The sequence below is a fragment of the Pan paniscus genome, chromosome 1 (genome assembly GCF_029289425.2).
Source record: "Pan paniscus chromosome 1, NHGRI_mPanPan1-v2.0_pri, whole genome shotgun sequence".
Lineage (NCBI taxonomy): Eukaryota > Metazoa > Chordata > Mammalia > Primates > Hominidae > Pan > Pan paniscus.
The window spans coordinates 181,286,255-181,309,022 of NC_073249.2; the positions used below are offsets into that span (position 1 = coordinate 181,286,255).

At 48.0% G+C, this 22,768-nt stretch overlaps 2 protein-coding genes across 5 annotated transcripts; one reads left to right on the forward strand and one right to left on the reverse strand.

The window, feature by feature from the left end:
- Nucleotides 1-713: 713 nt before the first annotated feature.
- On the forward strand, nucleotides 714-11,671 carry PRDX1 (peroxiredoxin 1). Of its 3 annotated transcripts, none has more exons than XM_003812781.5 (6): nucleotides 714-905; nucleotides 3,647-3,763; nucleotides 6,890-7,043; nucleotides 7,702-7,824; nucleotides 8,060-8,190; nucleotides 11,307-11,671. In XM_003812781.5, exons 2-6 carry the CDS (start codon nucleotides 3,658-3,660, stop codon nucleotides 11,390-11,392), a joined length of 600 nt encoding a protein of 199 aa, XP_003812829.1. In that variant the 5' UTR covers nucleotides 714-905; nucleotides 3,647-3,657; the 3' UTR covers nucleotides 11,393-11,671. The 3 variants fall into 3 exon arrangements, with proteins under 3 accessions (XP_003812829.1, XP_034819770.1, XP_063464015.1); XM_034963879.3 differs by having other exon boundaries at nucleotides 849-1,099; XM_063607945.1 differs by having other exon boundaries at nucleotides 853-1,095.
- Nucleotides 9,690-22,457, reverse strand: MMACHC (metabolism of cobalamin associated C). Of its 2 annotated transcripts, none has more exons than XM_003812792.6 (4): nucleotides 22,322-22,457; nucleotides 15,181-15,375; nucleotides 14,366-14,518; nucleotides 9,690-13,932 (listed from the first exon to the last, which is right to left on the reverse strand). In XM_003812792.6, the coding sequence occupies exons 1-4, from the start codon at nucleotides 22,400-22,402 to the stop codon at nucleotides 13,513-13,515; spliced, it is 849 nt and encodes a 282-aa protein (XP_003812840.2). In that variant the 5' UTR covers nucleotides 22,403-22,457; the 3' UTR covers nucleotides 9,690-13,512. The 2 variants fall into 2 exon arrangements, with proteins under 2 accessions (XP_003812840.2, XP_024785227.2); XM_024929459.3 differs by having other exon boundaries at nucleotides 11,670-13,932; nucleotides 15,181-15,426; nucleotides 22,322-22,432.
- Nucleotides 22,458-22,768: the final 311 nt, after the last annotated feature.

The window sequence follows — 22,768 nt, forward strand, 5'->3', positions numbered from 1 at the left end:
TTAGTTTTAGGAACTAGACTTTATTTTTAGGAACTAGTTGCAATTGACACGTCCTTGTTTTATGGGAGGCTACATACTTTAAAGGTTTCCAGGGGAGCAAATAATTAATTATGATTTTGTGTATGTGTGTTTGTGGGGGGTAGTCATCAGGAAATGTCTGAGGCCTTTTGCCTTACCGTGTGGGTCTGGCTAATGTGTAATGTTTTGACTCAAGATTGTAAAGTCAAATTATTCATCCGGGGAGAGGATGGTCGTGTAACTGAGTCAGCCTCCCAAGATGAACTTTCCCTTTGGCGTAAGTTTAGGAGTCCTGATATTTTATTTTCCTTTACAACAGAAAGCAGCAACCCTGTAATTAAAGAGAACAATGAAGGAAGCTATCTAAGCCATGAGGATTACTGAGGATCTGCGCTGGGGTTAAGGCTGCGAACTTAAGAAATATTTGGATAGACAGTTCTCATGGCTTGGTGTGGTTAGACGTGGTCCTCCATGGGCAGCAGCTAAGACGCTTACTCCAGTTTGGGCATTGAGGGCACAGTGCGTAGTGGTCCTGGAAGTAAAGAGAATCCTGGTTTTCCGCAGAGATCTAGGATTAACCTAAGCGTTCGGGTTCGGGAGCGGCCACAAGGGCGCCTCATTCCAACCTCAGCCATCCGCAACAGGGTGGGGTATTAGTATTTTTCCGCACCCGCCCCAACGAGGGAAAGCGCCGAGTCATTCTGGCGGGGCGCGCCGGGCGGGGCTCGGGCCACATCCCCCTCCTCTCTCTCCTCCTCCGGCACCCCCGTCCGTTCCGACTCTCGCGAGAGCCCTACTGGCTATAAAGGCAGCGCCCCGAGGAGCTCTTGCGCGTCTTGTTCTTGCCTGGTGTCGGTGGTTAGTTTCTGCGACTTGTGTTGGGACTGGTGAGTGTGGGCAGTGCGGCCCCTGCGGAGTGAGGCGCGGCGCGCCCTTCTTGCCTGTTGCCTCTTCCTCCTCCTGTCCGGGGCCCGCCCGCGCTCGGGTGGGGGTGCTGTGATGCGTGAGGCAGCCGGGGGAGGCCCGGAGTCCGAGACCGCTTGAGCGCTGCGCACACCCCTCTCGTGGGCCCCCCACGTAGGTGCGGGAACCTGGTTGAACCCCAAGGCTAGCGTGGACTCGAGTCGAGTCTTCCCCCGGCAACTCGAGCACGTGGCGCGGCGTCTGGGCGGGCTGGTGGTGGGGGTCTCCGAGACTAGCCTCCTGCCGGACGGGGTGGGTTCGGGAAGCTTCTGGAATGGACCTGTATCCGGACTCGTGGCTGTAGAAGACAGCCTCTATGTATTTGGCTGTTCCGGGTCCTGAGCCTTGACTAGCTGCGGAGCTTCGGGTACCCTTTCCTCGTCTTTATTTTCCTGTACGTGGAATGGAGTTAGCGATGAGCCCAAATGTCCCCGCTGAAGCACTCTCTCTGCTGGTGCTTTCTCCAGTGCTGGGGAGGGACAGGGGGTACCTGAAGTGGGGTTTAGGGATGTGGCCCTCTACGCTGGGCAGATCCCCTGAAGGGGCCTGGCGCCGGCCTGAATCCCAGCAGCCTTTACCCCGAATTGGTTGGGTTTTGTACTTGGGGGCCACCTGGGAAAGAAGGATTGGACGAGAAGGCCATTTGGGGGCACCAAGTTGCAGCATGCCTTAGTTTTTGGTTTTTGTTTTTTGTCGTTAAAGGTGTTAAGGACTTTTTAAAAAACAGTTAAAAGTTTGCTAAGATCCATGCTTACAAAATTTCTTTTGCTTGTGGTATTGTGAACTAAGAACTTTGGGACTTGGAAAAGCTTTCAGACCGCGGCTTAGTGGGTTAAATCTCTGTTTTTTGAGCTAGAGTCTCGCTCTGTCGGCCAGGCTGGAGTGCAGTGGCGCGGTCTCGGCTTACTGCAACCTCTGTCTCCCGAACTCAAGCAATTCTCCTGCCTCAGCCTTAGGAGTAGCTGGGATTACAGGCTTGTGCCACCAAGCCCCGGCTAATTTTTGTATTTTTTTTTTTTAGACGGAGTCTCGCTCTGTCGCCCAGGCTGGAGTGCAGTGGCCCGATCTCGGCTCACTGCAGCCTCCGCCTCCCGGGTTCACGCCATTCTCCTGCCTCAGCCTCCCGAGTAGCTGGGACTGCAGGCGCGTGCCACCACCCCCGGCTAATTTTTTGTATTTTTGTTAGAGATGGGGTTTCACTATGATGGCCAGGTTGGTCTCGAACTTCTGACCTCAGGTGATCTGCCTGCCTCGGCCTCCCAAAGTGCTGGGATTACAGGCTTGAGCCACAGCGCTTGGCCAAGATCTCAATACTAATCTTGGTGTTGATCTGGGTGAATCCAGCGCAACCTTCCTTTTCAGCAGTAAATTGATTCTTATACTTGTTTTCGCCCTGGGATATTAGCCCCAAAGTCAGGAACCCATTTGTGAAGGGAATTCTAGGGCTTACACAATACCTAAAGATTTGAAATTAAGCAGATGCCAATCAATATCTTGGTCTTGCCTCTTTTTTTTTTTTTTTTTGAGACAGAGTCTCACTCTGTTGCCCAGGCTGGAGTGCAGTGGCGCGATCTCAGTTTACTGCAACCTCTGCCTCCCGGGTTCAAGCGATTCTCCTGCTTCAGCCTCCTGAGTAGTTGTGATTACAGGCATGCACCACCACGCCCGACTAATTTTTGTGTTTTTAGTAGAGACGGGGTTTCACCATGTTGGCCAGACTGGTCTCGAACTCCTGACCCGGTGATCCGCCCGCCTGAGCCTCTCAAAGTGCAGGGATTACAGGTGTGAGACACTGCGCCCAGTGGTCTTGCCTCTTAAAAGTTGGACTGACTGGAAGGGCGCGGTGGCTCACGCCTGTAATCCCAGCATTTTGGGAGACTGAGTTAGGCAATCATCTGAGGTGAGGAGTTTGAGACTAGCCTGACCAACATGGAGAAATCCCGTCTCTAATAGAAGTACAAAAAAATTAGCCGGGTGTGGTGGCCTGCGCCTGTAATCCCAGCTACTATGGAGGCTGAGGCAGGAGAATCGCTTGAACCTGAGAGGTGGAGGTTGCAGTGAGCCGAGATAACGCCATTGCATTCCAGCCTGGGCCCCAAGAGCGAAACTCCGTCAAAAAAAACAAAAACAAATAAAACAAGTTGAATTAGTTATAGGTTGTGTGCTGTCTTGGACAAAGCTACCTGGAGAAAAGTCAAATATGCTTCTGATGTTATGAAGGCAGGTGGAGGCACAGTGATGGGAAAGGTCAACGTGACTTTTGGGGAGCCAAACAAAAGTGTTTGTGGCATTGTGCATTTGGATTCTGGTTTGAGAGTCTTCATCTGCCTCTCTCTCTGCTTCTGTATAATGAATAAGATGCCACTGCACTAATTATGGTTCAGAAAGAATGAGAGGTTATCTCAGTATATAAAGAAATTGCCTTGCTGTTTTTAAATGAAAACAAAGGCTGAGATTCAGAGACTTGTTTCGTTCCAAAAGTTGGAAAGCTCAGACTGTGACCCTTGACTGCCGGCTGGAGCTTCTTACTAAAACAACATTTAATGTATTCAGGGACACTGGACAATGCCTTGATTGTTTACAGCTAAGTCTCTTTAAGTAGGTGAAGGCTGCTGGTTATGTAGAAAATTAAGGCTTGTTTCTAATTCATTTCTGTTATTTCTAGCTGATAGGAAGATGTCTTCAGGAAATGCTAAAATTGGGCACCCTGCCCCCAACTTCAAAGCCACAGCTGTTATGCCAGATGGTCAGTTTAAAGATATCAGCCTGTCTGACTACAAAGGTGAGAGAATTAACACTGGGCTCATTGAGATGGAGTTATTTTATATTCTAGGGGTGGCTTGTTAGATTTGTGTCAATGTTCTTTGACTGTAAAATGTTTTGTCTCCTAGGAAGAAGTATTTAGGTTGTTACCTTCATGTTGAAGTGGTGATTATCAAGTGATTACAGGGTATATATCCTAGGACCAAACCACTTCTGGAGAAACTACATGCTTCATTATGTCTGGACATACTAGCTCAATTATCTTTTCAGTATTCCTCGTCTATTTTCTTTCGTTATTTTTATTTTTGAGACAGGGTCTCATTCTGTCACCCAGGCTGGAGTGCAGTGGCGCAGTCATGGCTCACTGCAGCCTCTACCTCTCTAGGCTCAGGTGGTCCTCCTACCTCAGCCTCCCAAGTAGCTGCGACTGTAGGGGCATGCTGCCATGCCTGGCTAATTTTTGTACCTTTTTTTTTTTTTGAGATGGAGTTTTGCTCTTGTTGCCCAGGCTGGAGTGCAATGGCGTGATCTCGGCTCACCACAACCTCCACTGCCCAGGTTCAAGCAATTCTCCTGTCTCAGCCTCCCGAGTAGCTGGGATTACAGGCATGCGCCATCATGCCTGGCTAATTTTTTTTTGTATTTTTAGTAGAGATGGGGTTTCTCCATGGTGGTCAGGCTGGTCTCGAACTCCTGACCTCAGATGATCCGCCCACTTCGGCGTCCCAAAATGCTGGGATTACAGGCATGAGCCACCACGCCTGGCTTAATTTTTGTACTTTTTGTAGAGCTGGGCGCCATGTTGCCCAGGCTGGTCTCCAACTCCTGGGCTCAAGCACTCTGCCTGCCCTAGCCTTTCAAAGTGCTGGGATAACAGGTGTGAGCCACTGCATCTGGCCCTCCTCTATTTTATTATTGGAGAAATACTCATTATCTCTTGTTATAAGAGACATTCTACATTTAAAGTCTCAGAGCTCACTCAAATCTCTGGAGCTGTGACACTGCTCGTCAGTTTGTTTGGGTCACGTATATATCACAGCTGTTAATATTAGGCTGAGGGCTAGGCACTTTCCCTTGCCTGTTTTGACCCCGGAGGAGAGTTGATATTACAGATGGAACAACTCTCCTTTCTGTTGTCATAGTTTTTTTTTTTTTTTTTTTTTTGAGACGGAGTCTTGCTTTGTCGCCCAGGCTAGAGTGCAGTGGTGCGATCTCAGCTCACTGCAAGCTCCGCCTTCTGGGTTCATGCCATTCTCAGGCCTCAGCCTCCTGAGTAGCTGGGACTACAGGCGCCCGCAACCATGCTTGGCTAATTTTTTTGTATTTTTAGTAGAGACGGGGTTTCACCATGTTTGCCAGGATGGTCTCGATCTCCTGACCTTGTGATCCGCCTGCCTTGGCCTCCCAAAGTTCTGGGATTACAGGCGTGAGCCACTGCGCGCGGCCTCTGTTGTCATAGTTTCATGCAGACACTTGGCAAGTTCTGTTGAGGCTCCTCCTTTCTTTACCTTGTAGTCCCAGAGCAGCTCGATCTCCTGGGACAGTTGAGGATATAGATTCCTTAGAATGCTAACCTGAAACTCAGGTGTCAAGTGTCCTTTTCTCAGTGGTGTAGCATTAGTTCCTGGAGTTAGTTTTTGGTAGAACATTTGACTAGGTTTCCTGACATAATCACACTTTGTTCTTGGGGCTTCTCCCAGCAAACAAGGTAAGTTGTACCATAGGGAGGTGACCTGGGCCCAGGGGTATAAGCAGGAGGTCTAGGAGGAGCTGCTCTCTGCCCTCCAGAGCTTGACCTGCTGAGGCCCCAAAGTGCTTGTTAGGCAAAGCCCTGGAGGGGTTGTTTAGATGAGTTAGTTTCCAGTGATACTGCAAAGTGGTAAATGTCAAAAAGGGCTGCTTGTTTGGCTTTTTTTTTTTTTTTTTTTTTGAGGTGGAATTTTGATCTTGTCGCACAGGCTGTAGTGCAGTGGCATGATCTCAGGTCACTGTGACCTCCATCTCCCCGGTTCAAGCGATTCTCCTGGCTCAGCCTCCCCAGTAGCTGAGATTTCAGGCCTCCGCTATCACACCCAGCTAATTTTTGTATTTTTAGTAGAGACACGTTTCACCATGTTGGTCAGCCTGGTCTTGAACTCCTGACCTCAGGTGATCCACCCACCTCGGCCTCCCAAACTGCCTCCCAAACTGCTGGGATTACAGACGTCAGCCACCATGCCACCACTCCCAGCCTGTTTGACTTTTCAAACATTGCTGCTACCTGGAAATGAGTGAATATTTGGAATTGTTCTAGTATTTAAGCCTGGTGGGTGTGGCGAGAAGGCTGCCTGGCCAGTTTGAAGATCTGTTATTTCAGTGGTTAATCCCAGTGACTTCATTAAAATTGCAGCTAGAAGTTCTGTTACTCACTAGTACTTTTGTCTTTTCTGTCTCTCTCTGTCTCCCTCTTTCTCTCTCTCTCTCTGTGTGTATATGTATATATATATTTCTGTTGTTTTGAGACAGTCTTGCTGTGTTGCCCAGGCTGGCCTCAAACTCCTGGGGTCAAGGGATCCTCCCACCTCAGCCTCCCAAGTAGCTGGGACTACAGACACGCACCACTGTGCCTGGCTTAAAATTTTTCCTGTCCTGTCAGGCACGTTAGGAACACATGTGATCACTTAAACCATGCTTCTTCCATTACTATGGTTCATCACGGGAGAAGTGCAAAGGCTCTGACTTCTTATTGGTGTCTTATCTCTACAGCAGAGGAGTACTGCAATTCAGCTTTCTCTGAGTATTGTTAAGCATTGGCATTAGGCCATGCTTATAAGTGCATCCTTGCTTTGCTATCTTTGGAGAACTTGGTGTTTATGTTAATTTTAGCCACTCAGAAAAGATCAAAATTAGACTGAACAGTGTTTACTCTGTATTGGTAGCTATGACATGGAGGCAGGAGAATAAAGTATGGGATTGGAAGTTTTTTTCATTCAGGTATTCCTAATGCACCAGGTTCTAAAAGTAGCTTCTAGGAGACATCTGTATTGAGCATCTTGGCAGTTAGTGGTTATTGTGTCAGCCATCAACTTGCTTCTTTTTGTATAGGAAAATATAAAGCAAGGAAGTCTGTGTCGAATGCTAACCATGACTCCGATTTTTCCCCCAGGAAAATATGTTGTGTTCTTCTTTTACCCTCTTGACTTCACCTTTGTGTGCCCCACGGAGATCATTGCTTTCAGTGATAGGGCAGAAGAATTTAAGAAACTCAACTGCCAAGTGATTGGTGCTTCTGTGGATTCTCACTTCTGTCATCTAGCATGGTAAATCTCTTGGTCTATTTGGCATGTGAACTTTTTTTTTTTTTTTTTTTTTTTGAGATGGAGTCTCGCTTTGTCGCCCAGGCTGGAGTGCAGTGGTGTGATCTCCGCTCACTTCAAGCTCTGCCTCCCAGTTTCACGCCATTCTCCTGCCTCAGCCTCCTGAGTAGCTGGGACTACAGGCGCCTGCCACCATACCCGGCTAATTTTTTGTATTTTCAGTAGAGATGGTGTTTCACCGTGTTAGCCAGGATGGTCTTGATCTCCTGACCTCGTGATCTGCCCACCTCAGCCTCCCAAAGTGCTGGGATTACAGGTGTGAGCCACTGCACCTGGCTGGCATGTGAACTTTTAAAACAGCAACTGGGAAGCTTTGGCAATAGACTTTCAAGTATTGCCTTCTCATTGAAGGGAGTGCAAAGTCTGACTTTCTCTTATTGCTCTCATGACCTGGCAGCAGAGAAGAAGCAGCTTCAATTGCAGTTGAGTGTACCCTAGTGACCTACCTTAACTGTTCTCAGCATTCACTTTATTGCTGGAAAACAGGAAAAAAAAGAGTCTTTTTGGAAAGTTAGGTTAGGAATATGGGAAAGGGGAAAGAGGAATGGGTACAGTTAAGTCAAGAGTTTGAATGTAACTGTATGTTTTCCTTTTGCCATAGGGTCAATACACCTAAGAAACAAGGAGGACTGGGACCCATGAACATTCCTTTGGTATCAGACCCGAAGCGCACCATTGCTCAGGATTATGGGGTCTTAAAGGCTGACGAAGGCATCTCGTTCAGGTATGTCATCAGGACAAGTGTCCAGTTGGCTGAAAGCCTTTTATTTGGAGAGATCTAGAGCCCTGATCTGTAGAGACTCCTTGTCATTTCATTCCTTTATGCAGGGGCCTCCTCACTAAAGCCAGGCCAGTAGGAATGTGGAGACCAGTCCATTTCCTTCAGGCTTCAAGCCTCTGTATTCTAACAAAGCACATCTCTAAACCTGTATTACTTTTCCTTTCATCTCTTTTCCCAGGGGCCTTTTTATCATTGATGATAAGGGTATTCTTCGGCAGATCACTGTAAATGACCTCCCTGTTGGCCGCTCTGTGGATGAGACTTTGAGACTAGTTCAGGCCTTCCAGTTCACTGACAAACATGGGGAAGGTAAGCCATCTGTCTGATAACAGGACAACAGAGTGGTGGTATGAAGGGGTGGGTTGCCCCTCCACACCTGTGGGTGTTTCTCGTTAGGTGGAATGAGAGACTTGGAAAAAGACACGTAGACAAAGTATAGAGAAAGAAATAAGGGGGCCCAGGGGACCAGTGTTCAGCATACAGAGGATCCCGCCGGCCTCTGAGTTCCCTTAGTATTTATTGATCATTCTTGGGTGTTTCTCGGAGAGGGGGATGTGGCAGGGTCATAGGATAATAGTGGAGAGAAGGTCAGCAGATAAACACGTGAACAAAGGTCTCTGCATCATGAACAAGGTAAAGAATTAAGTGCTGTGCTTTAGATGTGCATCCACATAAACATCTCAATGCCTTAAAGAGCAGTATTGCTGCCCGCATGTCCCACCTCCAGCCGTAAGGCGGTTTTCCCCTATCTCGGTAGATGGAACATACAATTGGGTTTTATACTGAGACATTCCATTGCCCAGGGACTGGCTGGAGACAGATACCTTCCTCTTGTCTCAACTGCAAAGAGGCGTTCCTTCCTCTTTTACTAATCCTCCTTAGCACAGGGTGTCAGGCTGGGGGACCCCGGTCAGGTCTTTCCCTTCCCACGAGGCCATATTTCAGACTATCACATGGGGAGAAACCTTGGACAATACCTGGGTTTCCTAGGCAGAGGTCCCTGTGGCCTTCCGCAGTGTTTGTGTCCCCGGATACTTGAGATTAGGGAGTGGTGATGACTCTTAAAACGAGCATGCTGCCTTCAAGCATTTGTTTAACAAAGCATATCTTGCACAGCCCTTAATCCATTTAACCCTGAGTTGACACAGCACATGTTTCAGGGAGCACAGGGTTGGGGGTAAGGTTACAGATTAACAGCATCTCAAGGCAGAAGAATTTTTCTTAGTACAGAACAAAATGGAGTCTCCTATGTCTACTTCTTTGTACACAGAGACAGTAACAATCTGATCTCTCTTTTCCCCACAGTGGTAGAATGGGAAAGATAGTAGGAACAGAAGCTGCCAAATAAGAAAATGGGTATCTCTCTTCATAAATTGAAGCCCCTGGATTACAGTGTGTTGTGAGGGTGAGGGTAATGGAAAAGCTTGGGAAGGAGAATATAAAGGCTTTTTATTCAAAGTATACATACTCCTCTCTTCTGTCCTGCTCATTTAGAATCAGTCACTCCCAAAGATCTAACTTACTGAATGTAGGATGATCTCACAGATGTATTAGGGCGAAACAAAATGGTTGGGAATCACGTCTAGAGATAAAGCATGCCATTTTTTAAATAACTTTATTGAGAGAAGAGGTTAATCCATATAGTTCATATTTATTTTTATTTATTTATTTATTTATTTATTTATTTATTTATTTTTTGCAAGATGGAGTCTTGCTCTGTTGCCCAGGCTGGAGTGCAGTGGCGCAGTCTTGGCTCACTGCAACCTCCGCCTCCCCTGAGCCATTGCGCCCAGCCCAGACTAGCTTTCTAAGGCCTATTTCAGCTCTGATCTTGCGATTTAAAGGAAATGAAGTTATTAGAGTCTGGATTAGTGGTGTATGTTTGGGAAGACCCAAAGGTGCTAGCTTGGCTAGCACCAAGTAATCTTTTTACAGGGATTAGAGTCTGATTATATAGGGATCAGTGAGCACTGATAACCAAGAGGTACCCTTTGCAGAAGGATGTGTGGGCAGTTAGCCTGGACAGATGACACATGGCTCAGCTGACACCTGCTGAGACTGCCCCCTTGTGGGAGATGAGGTTCAGCATTAAGAAGGAGGCGGCAGTGGCAAAGTAGGCCCTTTAACTGGACTTTCCTAGGAACCTACATATAGGTTAGTCTCCTGAACCCAGGCTTTCATAACTCAGAAGCTTGCTTCTTCAGACTCTGTTGGTCTCTGCTGCTTCCCATCCCACTGGAACATGTACAGCCTCTTAAATAGGTACCATTTAAGAGCCAATGAATGCCAAACACTTTTTTTTTTTGAGACAGAGTCTTGTTTTGTCGCCCAGACTGGAGTGCAGTGGTGTGATCTCAGCTCACTGCAGCCTCCACCTCCTGGGTTCAAGTGATTCTCTTGCCTCAGCCTCCTGAGTAGCTAGGACTACAGAGGTCCACCACCACGCCCCACTATTTTTGTATAGTCCCAGCTACTCGGGAGGCTGAGGCAGGAGAATGGCATGAACCCGGGAGGCGGAGCTTGCAGTGAGCTGAGATCGCGCCACTGCACTCCAGCCTGGGCGACAATGTGAGACTGTCTCAAAAATTAGCCGGGTGTGGTGGTGGGTGCCTGTAATCCTAGCTATTTGGGAGGCTGATGCAGGAGAATCGCTTGAACCCGGGAGACTGAGGTTGCAGTGAGACGGAGGTGGAGATTGCGCCACCGTACTCCAGCCTGGGCAACAGAGGGAGACTCCATCTCAAAAAAAAAAAAAAAAGAAAAGAAAAAAGAAAAATAAGAGATTAGTCCCCTTGCCTCATTTTCTTCAGGCTAGCCTGAGGCACATTCTTAGGCATTGTCAGGAAAAGGTTGAAGGCTGTGCTTTCTGTATAAATCTATGAAAAATTTCAAACTCTGCCTTTTGCTTACCAAGGGGTAGATGGCAGTTACTTAATGAAACAAGCGGGGGCTTCTGTTAAGTTCTGGATCCTTTATAAGGTTCAGGCTATCCAGTTTGGTAGAGTTAGAAGAATGCTGAGAAGGCAGACTGAGTTTGCTGTCTTCAGAGCTCTGAAGGGCTGTCAGAAACAGTTTAGTGTTAAGGGTTTACATAGTCCTATGTGTGTCGTTTATTTAGCTTTTTTTTCCCCTTAAGGATTAGAGAGTGTTGGCAAATCATTTAAACTTTGCCTTTTTTTGTGGAAAATTTAAATTTCAAGTGCTACATGAATAAATTAGGCATGATAGTATCTTAAGGCTGTGGTGATGATTATATGTTTGTAAAATGGTTAGCTTATACTAAAAGGGTGAATGATCTTAGACTGATTGCAGGGGTAGGTTTCCTGGTATCTGAGTGTTCAGGTGCAGAACTGGTTTTGTCCATAGGAGAATGGTGGTGCATACCATTGAGAAGGTTATTAATTAGTGGTGCCTTTCTCTTGCAGTGTGCCCAGCTGGCTGGAAACCTGGCAGTGATACCATCAAGCCTGATGTCCAAAAGAGCAAAGAATATTTCTCCAAGCAGAAGTGAGCGCTGGGCTGTTATAGTGCCAGGCTGCGGTGGGCAGCCATGAGAACAAAACCTCTTCTGTATTTTTTTTTTTCCATTAGTAAAACACAAGACTTCAGATTCAGCCGAATTGTGGTGTCTTACAAGGCAGGCCTTTTCTACAGGGGGTGGAGAGACCAGCCTTTCTTCCTTTGGTAGGAATGGCCTGAGTTGGCGTTGTGGGCAGGCTACTGGTTTGTATGATGTATTAGTAGAGCAACCCATTAATCTTTTGTAGTTTGTATTAAACTTGAACTGAGACCTTGATGAGTCTTTATTTTAGGAAGCATATTATTAGCTTTTGATTTTAAGAGGAATTTACTCCTTGCTTTCCCTGTTTTGGGGAAAATGAGGAGAGCTGCCTCCAAATCAGGGAATTATATTGACACAGGTAGACATAGGGAATGGAACTGAATGAACCCAAGGTGTTACATTTTGTTTCACTACACATGAGGGAGAAGAATAAGCCCTGCTATAGTGTTGGCCAGAGCACTGCGACTGACGCCACAGGCTGGGTTACCAGTTAAAGTCTCAGTGTGACTACTTGGACACCTATTTTTGTTTAGACACACTATTCAAAGGGCTGCATGGGAACCAGAAGCTTGGCCTCTTCTGATAAATGCCTGGTACCTGCTATGTAAAAGAGCTGGAGGTTTGTGTTCCTTTTGAACTGACAGAGGAAAGAGGAAGACAAGGCTGGTGGCCTTGGGTAGGGCTTTCAGTAGTTGCACAGTACTGGGCAATTCTTAGCCTTCCCTTGGTTCTAGCCTTGATTAGAGATAGTCTTTTTTAGTGTCATTATGTTGCCCAGAGTGGTTCTGAATTCCTTGCCTCAGGCGGTCCTCCGCCTCAGCCTCCCAAAATGGTGGGATTACAAGTGAGCGCCACAGTGCCTGGCCAAAGCTCGTTTTGATCCTCATTCATATGTCATTGTCCTCAGAGAGGCTGTCAGCTGGGAAAAGTTATTCTCCTGGGCCCTTGAGGCCAAGGTAGATTCAGAACTGAGGATACTTCTGTGTATCATGTGATGCCATTCCAGCCACTTGTCTTCCTCAGCTACTCCCACCTGCCCACCCCTCTAGAACCGACTACACCCATGAGCAGCAGTACAGAATTCCCGGGGCCTTTGGTAATGGCCAACATACTGCTTACTATATGCCAGGTATTTTTCCAAAGTGCCTTACACGTGTTTATTCAGTCCCTACCTGAGGTAGGTACTTTTTTTTTTTTTTTTTTTTGAGACAGAGTCTCACACTGTCACCCAGGCTAGAGTGCAGCCATGCAATCTCGGCTCACTGCAATCTCTGCCTCCCTGGTTCAAATGATTCTACTGCCTCAGCCTCCTGAGTAGCTGGGACTACAGGCCTGCGCTACCATGCCCGGCTAACTGCATTTTTAGTAGAGACGGGGTTTCACCGTATTGGCCAGGCTGGTCTCAAACTCGACCTCATGATCCACCTGCCTCGGCCTCCCAGAGTGCTGGGATTACAGGCGGGAGCCACCACACCCTGCTGCTAGGTACTCTTTAGAGGATATTTGCCCCTTAGGCCCTGTAACAACATCTTGGGGCACTGCTTAGAAATGGGAACAGATAGAGTCTTGGCTGGGTGCGGTGGCTCATTCCTGTAATCCCAGGACTTTTGGGAGGCCAAGATGGGTGGATCACGAGGTCAGGAGTTAAAGACCAGCCTGGCCAATATGATGAAACCCCATCTCTACTAAAAATACAAAAAATTAGCCAGGTGTAGTGGCAGGCACCTGACATCCCAGCTACTCAGGAGGCTGAGGCAGATAATTGCTTGAACCCAGGAGGCAGAGGTTGCAGTGAGTAGAGACTGCCACTGCACTCCAGCCTAGGTGACAGAGTAAGACTCTTGTCTAAAAAAAAAAAAAAAAAACTCATTTGAAGGCAGATGGGAATTTTGGTTCCCTGGCCTTTATCTTGGCCAAACCTAACTTCCTTGAGCCTTGTTACCTTCATGGAAGATCTCTACTATATTATCAAAAATAGTAATCTTGTACTCAAAACCTTTTGCTTTGCCAAAGCCAATTAAGTCCTAGCAAGTACCACCGTAAATCAGGGTCTACATGGGAGAAAGGTATCAAGGGCCAGGGGAGGCAGGTGGTGAGACCCTGGGGCTGAGCCAGCTCCGGGCTCTGCTGGGATTCCCAGGCTTCTTGGGGGCGGGTGTGGTAAAGGGAAGGTCCGGGGAGGGAGAACTAGGCTTCTCTGAGGGCTGAGCCAAGCCCAATAGGGCCAATCGTTGGGCAGGCGGAGTGGAGAAGTAGGCCTTCTGCTCTTCTGAGTAGCGCTCCTGGGGTGTCACAGCATCCCGGTAAGTCCAATCACGCCAGTGGAAATTGAAGCCTTCGAGTAGGGCGATACGGTCAGCTCTTGTAGGTACACAGTCATGAGGTTTTCTGGGTGGCAGATCTGGCACCTCTATCCCTGGCAGCAGCACTACCCCTCGGATGGCAAACCAGCCCCCAAATCGGGGGTGTATGCACACACCTGATATGCGCTGGGGAGAGGGTGAAGAAAAGCAAGGTTATGGAGGTCCCCTTGGCACCAAGTCAACTGCCATCATTGCAAGCTAGGCCTGTTCACTTCCCACTCAGTGTACACTGACTCTACGTAAACCTCTGTCCTTTTCTTGGCAAACCCTTTCATAAACTATTCTGAGCACAAGGGAGGGCTGGGCTTCCTAGTCTCACCACTAGTCTTAACACTGCTGTGCCCCCTGTATCCTAAGACAGTTCTGCAGACTAAGTTTTCTGATCTCACGAGTACCCAGTTAGACAACCGCATGTGACAGGACTGCCTCCCATCCAGAACAAAGCTAATTTGTTCTGGGTTGTGTCACATCCATCCAGGGAAGGCTGAGGAATGTGGGACCTGGTAGGGAGAGGCCTTTACCAGTCTATCTCAGCCTCTATTTACATTTTCCCTCTCACCTGGTTCCCCCATGGGTCAGCCTCCACATCTTGTCGTTGGTAGTAGTAAGCAGCCCCTGCCACATGGGCTGCTGTCTGGGCCAGGATCTTGGGGCGTCGGTTGGGGTGCACCTCGTAGTCAGCAATGATTTCTATCTGCAGCTCTGGGAGGCTCTGGAACAGTGGACAAAATAGAGGGTACTGTCAGCATGAGGGGAGTTATGACCTTGTCCGAGGGAGCCCTAGTTTGTTTTGTGTGTGTGAACATGGTCCTGTCCTCAGAAGGGAAAACATGACCTTAACTTGGGAGGCTCCAGTGTGGACATAGTTATAGTTATTTCCAGAAGGGCACATGTTTGAAGGGAAATACATAACACCTGGTGTGAAGGAAGGCATGGTCAGCTTTGGGGAGATCCAGTGGGTATGTACATAGTTATGTGTGTATGTGAGTGTGTGTTGGGAGAATATTGTTCTGTCCTCAAAAGGACAGCATAAAGCTTGCAGGTCTAGGACAAAGCAATGCCTGGGGAATGTTGGACTCATTCCTATTCCACTTGGAGGCCAAGGAAAACCTGGTCTGAGGTTCATATAGTTGCCCATCAGTGTAGGGTGAGTGAGACTAATTTCACACTGGGGGACTGCTAGATGAGGGTGGTGGAACCTGGGTGTGTGAGAAGGCAGAATGAGGAAAGATCACAGAATGTCAAGCCTGGCTTTAGGGTATCATTTCACCTTTGAAGTGGCTCCTAGCCCTAGGTCTAGATCCTGCATTGAGTGTGGAGGAACTGGAGGCAGCTGTAGGTTTGGGAGCTGGGGGAAAACTGAGCCTTCCTCACCTCTCTAACACGGCCCAGATGGTAGGCCACACACTGGTCCACTGGGTCAGTCAGCATTCGGAGGTGGCAGCTCTGCAAGAAGGGCTTGAGGGCCCGGTCAAACATGGCAGGCGTGCTGAGTACCAGGAAGGCCAGGGTAGGTCCTGGCAGCGGTAGGTGGAAGGCTGGAGGCAAGAGTTCATTGTACCATGCCACCTGAAACAGAAAATTCGGGCCAGGCTGGAGAGGGCCAGTCTAGGCCTCAGCCTGGCCCACACCTTAACCTTCAGGCCTCACACTTTTGCCCCAGCCTCCATCTCACTCATTCAGTGAATTTTCACTGATGCTATGTGATGCATTTTTATGAGCAACTCAACTGAATTTGACAGGGAATTCACTATTTTTTGAGACAGAGTCTTGCTCTGTCACCCAGGCTGGAGTGCAGTGGCATGATCTTGGCCCACTGCAACTTTGGCCTCCCAGATTCAAGTGATTCTCATGCCTCAGCCTCCCGAGCAGCTGGGATTACGATGTGCACTACCACGCCTGGCTAGTTTTTGTATTTTTAGTAGAGACAGGGTTTCGCCATGTTGGCCAGGCTGGTCTCCGAACTCCTGGCCTCAGCTAGGACCCACCTGCCTCGGCCTTCCAAAGTGCTGGGATTATATAGGCGTGAGCCACCGAGCCTGGCCCAGGGAATTATTTTATTTATTGAAGGACTGACTGACAACAAATAATTTCAGGCCTCATCCAACTACAAATGAACCAATGAAAATGAAAAACCCCGCCAGGTGTGGTGACTCACAGCTATAATCCCAGCACTTTGGGAGGCCGAGGCAGGTGGATCACCTAAGGTCTGGAGTTTGAGACCAGCCTGGCCAACATGGTGAAACCCTGCCTGTACTAGAAATACAAAAATTAGACAAGCATGGTGGCACTCGCCTGTAATCGCAGCTACTCAGGAGGCTGAGGCAGGAGAATTGCTTGAACCCGGTAGGCAGAGGTTGCAATGAGACAAGATCGTGCCACTGCACTCCAGCCTGGGCAACAGAGTGAGACCCCCGCCTCAAAAAATAATAATAATAAAAGAAAATTAAAAACCCAGGAATGAGGACCCACAGAGCAGAGTTCCTAAATCCACAACTGACTGAGGTGCATGAGGGCATAGGAACAGTCAAAGTGGCTGTCAACGCACTTGCCCTCCAAGTCCAACACCTTGAAGGCATTCTAAGACAAAAACAAGATCGGAGATTTCTCAAAGCAGAATCAACATATGATGCCATGACAGTTGTTCAGAAAAATATTGTTAATCTGGAGAAGCATGTTGCTGCAGCCAAGCCTGAGAGGGAGAAAGCCACCTGAACCCTCAATGCCGTTCATGCCACAGTCCAACTCATCCTCAAATGACACAAAACGATGTGGTTCCACCAGTCTCTTCCCAACCAGCACTTTATCCTTTTGATATGTCATCAGGGGAAACTATCAGTGGCAGCAAGCTATGTCTTCACTGAAGATCAAGGGGTTATAATAGATTAAAATTTTACTATATCCAGAGCATCTCCATACAGACAGATCAAAAGACGAGATCATAGTTCCAGGCTATATAACCCTAACTCTAGAGATGAATTTGGAGAGAACAGGCAGTTTTTTTTTTTTTTTTTTTGAGACAGAGTCTCACTCTGTTGCCCAGGTTAGAGTGCAGTGGCGTGATCTAGGCTCACTGCAACCTCCGCCTCCCGGGTTCAAGTGATTCCCCTGCCTCAGCCTCCTGAGTAGCTGGGACTACAGGCACGTGCCACCACGCCCGGCTAATTTTTGTATTTTTAGTAGAGATGAGGTTTCACCATGTTGGCCAGGGTGGTCTCGATCTCCTGACCTCGTGATCCACCTGACTTGGCCTCCCAAAGTGCTGAGATTACAGGCATGAGCCACCGGGCCCAGACCAGGCAGTTTCTTAAAATATTGTTTTTAGGCTCGGCACGGTGGCTCATGCCTGCAATCCCAGCACTTTGGGAGGCTGAGGTAGGAGGACTGCTTGGGGCCAAGAGTTTTAGACCAGCCTGGGTAACAGAGTGAGAACCTGTCTTTATTTTTTTATTTTATTTTATTTTATTTTTTGAGACGGATTCTCACTCTGTCGCCAGGCTGGAGTGCAATGGCGCAGCCTCGGCTTATTGCAATCTCCACCTCCCGGGTTCAAGTGATTTTCCTGTCTCAGCCTCCCAAGTTGCTGGGACTACAGGCGTGCATCACTACGCCCAGCTAATTTTTGTATTTTTTAGTAGAGATGGAGTTTCACCATGTTGGCCAGGATGGTCTCGATCTCTTGACCTCACGATCCACCTGCATCGGCCTCCCAAAGTGCTGGGATTACAGGCGTGAGTCACCATGCCAGGCGAGAACCTGTCTTTAAAAACAAAACGGCCCTTTTTTTTTTTTTTTTTTTTTTTAAAATGTATACAGTCTCACTGTCGCCCTGGGGCTAGGGTGCAGTGGCATGATGTTCTCACTGCAACCTCTGCCTCCTGGGTCCAAGTGATTCTTGTGCCTCAGTCTCCCAAGTAGCAGGGATTAACAGGCGTGTGCTACCAGGCCTAGCTAATTTTTTGTATTTTTAGTAGAGATGGGGTTTTGCCATGTTGGCCAGGCTGGTCTCGAACTCCTGGCCTCAACTGATCTGCCCACCTTGGCCTCCCAAAGTGCTAGGATTACAGGCGTGAGCTTCCGTGCCAGGCCAAAAAAACCATTTTTATCAGTTAATGATGAACTGATGCTACCAAAGAGGCTAGAAACGTACTTAACCTCTGACTTGAGCCCATCAGGGGTTTTTCTGCTTCTTTTTTTTGAGACAGTCTTGCTTTGTCACCTAGGCTAGAGTGCAGTGAGGTGATCACAGCTCACTGCAGCCTCAACCTCCCTCCCTCAAGCAATCATCCCTCCTCAGCTTCCCGAGTGGCTGGGACCACAGGTGTGAGCCACCACACCTGGCTGGCTAATTAAAACAAAAAAATAATTTGTTGTAGAGACAGGGTCTCCCTATGTTGCCCAGGATGGGATTTTCCTGCTTTTGACAGACTTTCTTGTTACCACGGTCAACACCATATTAGTCTACAAACCCCTAACAGGAATCTTGTGTTTGGTTTCTTTTTTTTGAGATGGAATTTTGCTCTTGTTCCCCAGGCTGGAGTTTGTGGCGCGATCTTGGCTCACTGCAACCTCTGCCTCCTGGGTTCAAGTGATTCTTCTGCCTCAGCCTCCCGAGGAGCTGGGATTACAGGTGCCTGCCAGCAAACCTGGCTCATTTTCTGTATTTTTAGTTGAGATGGGGTTTCATCATGTTGGCGAGGCTGGTCTTGAACTCCTGACCTCAGATGATCCACCCGCCTCCGCCTCCCTAAAGTGCTGGGATTACAGGCTTGAGTCTTCGTGCCCGGCCAGCAAGCCTGTGTTTTTGAGGTTGACCAATCAGCAAAGCAAATATGTGATTAATGCAAACTTTATTTTCAGTTTTAGGACACACAGTATTTGCTTTTGTCCACTTGGCCTGGACATCCAAGAAATTGGATTCACCTGTAACACCATCTACACCCACATTCACGCACTGAACATGGAGAAGAGATGTCACAAGAAGCCCAAACCGAAGACCCATAACATAACCTGCAATGAACTTGCTAAATCACGTAGTTGTGGAGGTTTCTGCTGTTCACACAAAGTGCTATGTATATACCGGCATCACTTACTGGGGATTTCTGACTTATAGTGCAGAACACTTGACACAGGTCTACACAGGCTACCTGGGGTTGTGCATTAATGGGAGAGAGTGGGATGACCATTACTCGTTTGATTGTAGCTGGTTTTACTGCTGTAACAGATAAGTGAAGTCTGTGTCGGTGCTCAACTAATAATGTGACTGTTGTGGTTAGGTCTGTTCCCCCTCATGTCTATTATAGGTTCATGTATTATATGGCAGGGAACTTAGAATAGAGAGGCAGAAATCTCAGCTACTCAGGAGGCTGAGGCGGGAGAATCGCTTGAACCTGGGAGCCAGAGGTTGCAGTGAGCCAAGATGATGCCATTGCACTCCAGCTGGGGCAACAGAGTGAGACTCCATCTCAAAAAAAAAAAAAAAAAAAAAAAGGCAGAGAGTTAGAGAGTTATTATTATTATTATTTTTGAGATGGAGTTTCGCTCTTCTTCTTGCCCAGGCTAGAGTGCAATGGCGTGATCTCGACTCACCACAGCCTCCACCTCCTGGGCTCAAGCGATTCTCCTGCTTCAGCCTCCCGAGTAGCCGGGATTACAGGTGCACACCACCACGCCCACCTAATTTTGTATTTTTAGTAGAGACGGGATTTCACCATGTTAGCCAGGCTGGTCTTGAACCCCTGACCTCCAGTAATTTACCCACCTTGGCCTCCCAAAATGCTGGGATTATAGGTGAGAACCACCACGCTTGGCTGCAGAAAGTTCTAATAGGCAGAACCACTAAGAACAATAGAAATGACTGTACTATAGCTAGTGCAATGACAGGGTCAGATGAGGGTCCTCTGAAATTAGAAAAGGCTTCCTTGTGGCCGGGCATGGTGGCTCATGCCTGTAATTCCAGCACTTTGGGAGGCCAACGCAGGCAGATCACCTGAGGTCGGGAGTTCAAGACCAGCCTGACCAACATGGAGAAACTGTCTCTACTAAAAAAAATACAAAATTAGCCGGGTATGTTGGCACATGCCTGTAATCCTACCTACTCTGGAGGCTGAGGCAGGAGAATCACTTGAACCCAGGAGGCAGAGGTTGTGGTGAGCTGAGATCGCACCATTGCACTCCAGCCTGGGCAACAAGAGCGAAACTCCATCTCAAAAAAAAAAAAAAAGAAAAGAAAAGGCTTCCTTGGATGCTAAGTCTTGAAGGCTAGAAAGTCAACTGGTCAACTGTCAGGTTGATGTAGGGAGGAGAATCTGGTGTGCATTTATTTATTATTTATATTTCACCAAAAAAGACATAAACTCACTGGTGTGTATTTTAAAAAGAGGTCACAGACTGAGTGCGGTGACTCATGCCTGTAATCCCAGTGCTTTGGGTGGCTGGCCGAAGCAGGAGGATCACTTGAGGCCAGGAGTTCAAGACCAGCCAGGGCAACAAAGTGAGACCCTGAGTGTTGGTGCATGCCTGGAGTCAGCTACTTGGGAGACTAAAGTGGGAGGATCACTCGAGCCCAGGAGTTTGAGGCTGCAGTGAGCTATGATTGCACCACTGCACTCCGGCCGGGAGGACAGAGTGAGACTTTGTCTCTAAATAAATAAAGAATAAAATAAACAAGTCACAGCATAAGCAAACACACTGGCAGAAAATTCCTGGGTATATTTGAGAATTGTCTAGTTTGGTGGAAGTGAAGGGTCTGTAGAGGGAATCAGAGGGAGAGAAGGCTGGAGAGATCAATAGGAGTGAGATTTTGATTGGCTTTGAATACCAATTTAAGGAATATGGATTTAATTTGGTGACAGTGAAGAGCCACTGAAGATTTAAGGAGTAAACTAGCATGATCATTTTTAGATCAAACTGGCTGCAGTGTGGAGGATGGACTGGAGGTAAAATTACAGCAAGGAGGTTATTACAGTAATCCAAGTGAGAAATGGTGGCCTGGACCACAGCATAGATGGGTGGAATACAAGGGAATGGATTTGGGAGATTCAGTAGACAGTCTTATAGGTCTTGGTGGCTGATTGGATGTGGGGGGGGGGGGTAGGGAGGTGAGAGGTAGGAGCCTAGGGTGACTGGCAGGGCTGCAGTTGGCTTTGTTCAGTACAAAAGCTCCTAATACCCAGGTCTACTCAACTTGCCAGATAGGCATTCTCACTCTCCCACACACCTGCCATCCACTGAAACGGTGTCTCAAAGAGTTAAAGGTCGATCTGCAACAAATAGCTTTTGTTTTCTCAAAAACCCAGTGTCATAATATTAGCTTCCAGCACATCAGGCATCAAGCCCTTTTACTTGGTAACACCACACCACTATCTCCACACCTTTGCTCAAGCTTTTTCTGATATTTGGGATGTACATAACCCTCCTTCCTTCCAATCTATCTTTTCATATATAGCTCAATTCCATTTTTTCTGGCAAGACCAGTCTCAAGCTAGACCCAACCTACTTCTCCCTCTATATCCTCTCCCAGGACTGCTGTGAGCCACTCAGCAGAAGGAATGGGAAGTGGGTAGTCTCTTAAGCATCAGGCAAAGGGCTCAAGCTGAGCTGATTTAGCTTTATAACTTAACTGCTCAGTGCACAGGGCACTGATGTGGGGAAATGTAACTGTGTAAATGGGGGTCGGGGTGTGGTGCTGAGACTGCTGTGCCAGGCAAGTGTACAAAGTTTCATTACCCAGCCCAGCACTGATGACTGGAAATATCATGAATTATCCTTCTGTTGGTAGAGGGAACAAACCAGCCAATTGTTTGCCAGTTCATCACCAGGAATGCCCTTCCTTCCTCAGCTGACCTAAATGATAGCAATGCAAACCTTCTAGGCTTTGCCCTCTCCTAAATCCTTTAGGAAGTTCCAAGGTGACTTTGCCTCACAGGTCCCTTTCTTCTTGTAAATTATATAGGTGACAATCTGAGCCACACACGCTACAGGTCATATGGTGTCTCCCGTTAACGAATCCGGCATTATATGGGGGTAAAAGGTTAAACATGCGACAACTTTTTTTTTTTTTTGACACGGAGTTTCGCTCTTTGTTGCTCAGGCTGGACTGCAATGGCGCAATCTCGGCTCACTGCAACCTCCGTCTCATGGGTTCAAGCAATTGTCCTGCCTCAGCCTCCCGAGTAGCTGGGATTACAGGCATGCACCACCACGCCCGGCTAATTTTATATTTTTAGTAGAGATGGGGTTTCACCATGTTGGCCAGGCTGGTCTCGAACTCCTCACCTCAGGTGATCCGCCCGCCTCGGCCTCCCAAAGTGCTGGGATTACAGGCGTGAGCCACCATGCCCGGCCTCGACCACTACCTTTTTAACCCAAGCCCCCACTGAAACGCTGTCCCTGTTGTCACATGGACACTGGGCTGCAGGAACCCAGGAGGATCAGAGGCTCCCGAGGCCTCACGCCAGTTGCAACGAAGCCAATCATATATTTCGCCCTAGAACAGCAGGAGGGATAAACTAACCTGGAAGGGGTAAACCTCGAAGCCAAAAGGACATAGCGTGTCCTCGATCTTCTGCTTCAGCTCTGCGACTTTCGGCTCCATAGCGCACGTTACACGCTGAGCTTGCTGGGGAATGAAGTCTCAAGGACAATTGGGCCGTTACGTTTTGAGTCAGCTTCGACTCCATTTCCCAGGTAGGAAATGGGTCCAGTAGCGGGACCATATTGCCTATGCGCGATGCATCTTGGGATGCGTAGTTCGTTTCCTCCTTGGAGACAGCCACACGAAATCGGGAAGACTCAGTTTCCCGGCAAGCTACACGGTGGGGGTGTGCATGTACGTGTCTCTTCTAGAGAAAGGTAGTTCCACCGCCTCCATCGCCGGTTGTGTTCGCAAGAGGCGAACTCAGTTTCCCAGGTGGCGCTGCGGCAGCCAGTCCAAAGTCGGACTTTCAAAACCAACCCGAAG

Excerpts from the sequence above, each read along its gene's own strand:
- PRDX1 (XM_003812781.5), top strand. The coding sequence starts at position 3,658 with ATGTCTTCAGGAAATGCTAAAATTGGGCACCCTGCCCCCAACTTCAAA. Across the intron at positions 3,764-6,889 it reads CAGCCTGTCTGACTACAAAG|GAAAATATGTTGTGTTCTTC; the intron begins GTGAGAGAATTA and ends TTTTTCCCCCAG. Across the intron at positions 7,825-8,059 it reads GACGAAGGCATCTCGTTCAG|GGGCCTTTTTATCATTGATG; the intron begins GTATGTCATCAG and ends CTCTTTTCCCAG.
- MMACHC (XM_003812792.6), bottom strand. The coding sequence starts at position 22,402 with ATGGAGCCGAAAGTCGCAGAGCTGAAGCAGAAGATCGAGGACACGCTA. Across the intron at positions 14,519-15,180 it reads ATCTGGGCCGTGTTAGAGAG|AGCCTCCCAGAGCTGCAGAT; the intron begins GTGAGGAAGGCT and ends CCACTGTTCCAG. Across the intron at positions 13,933-14,365 it reads CTGACCCATGGGGGAACCAG|CGCATATCAGGTGTGTGCAT; the intron begins GTGAGAGGGAAA and ends CCCTCTCCCCAG.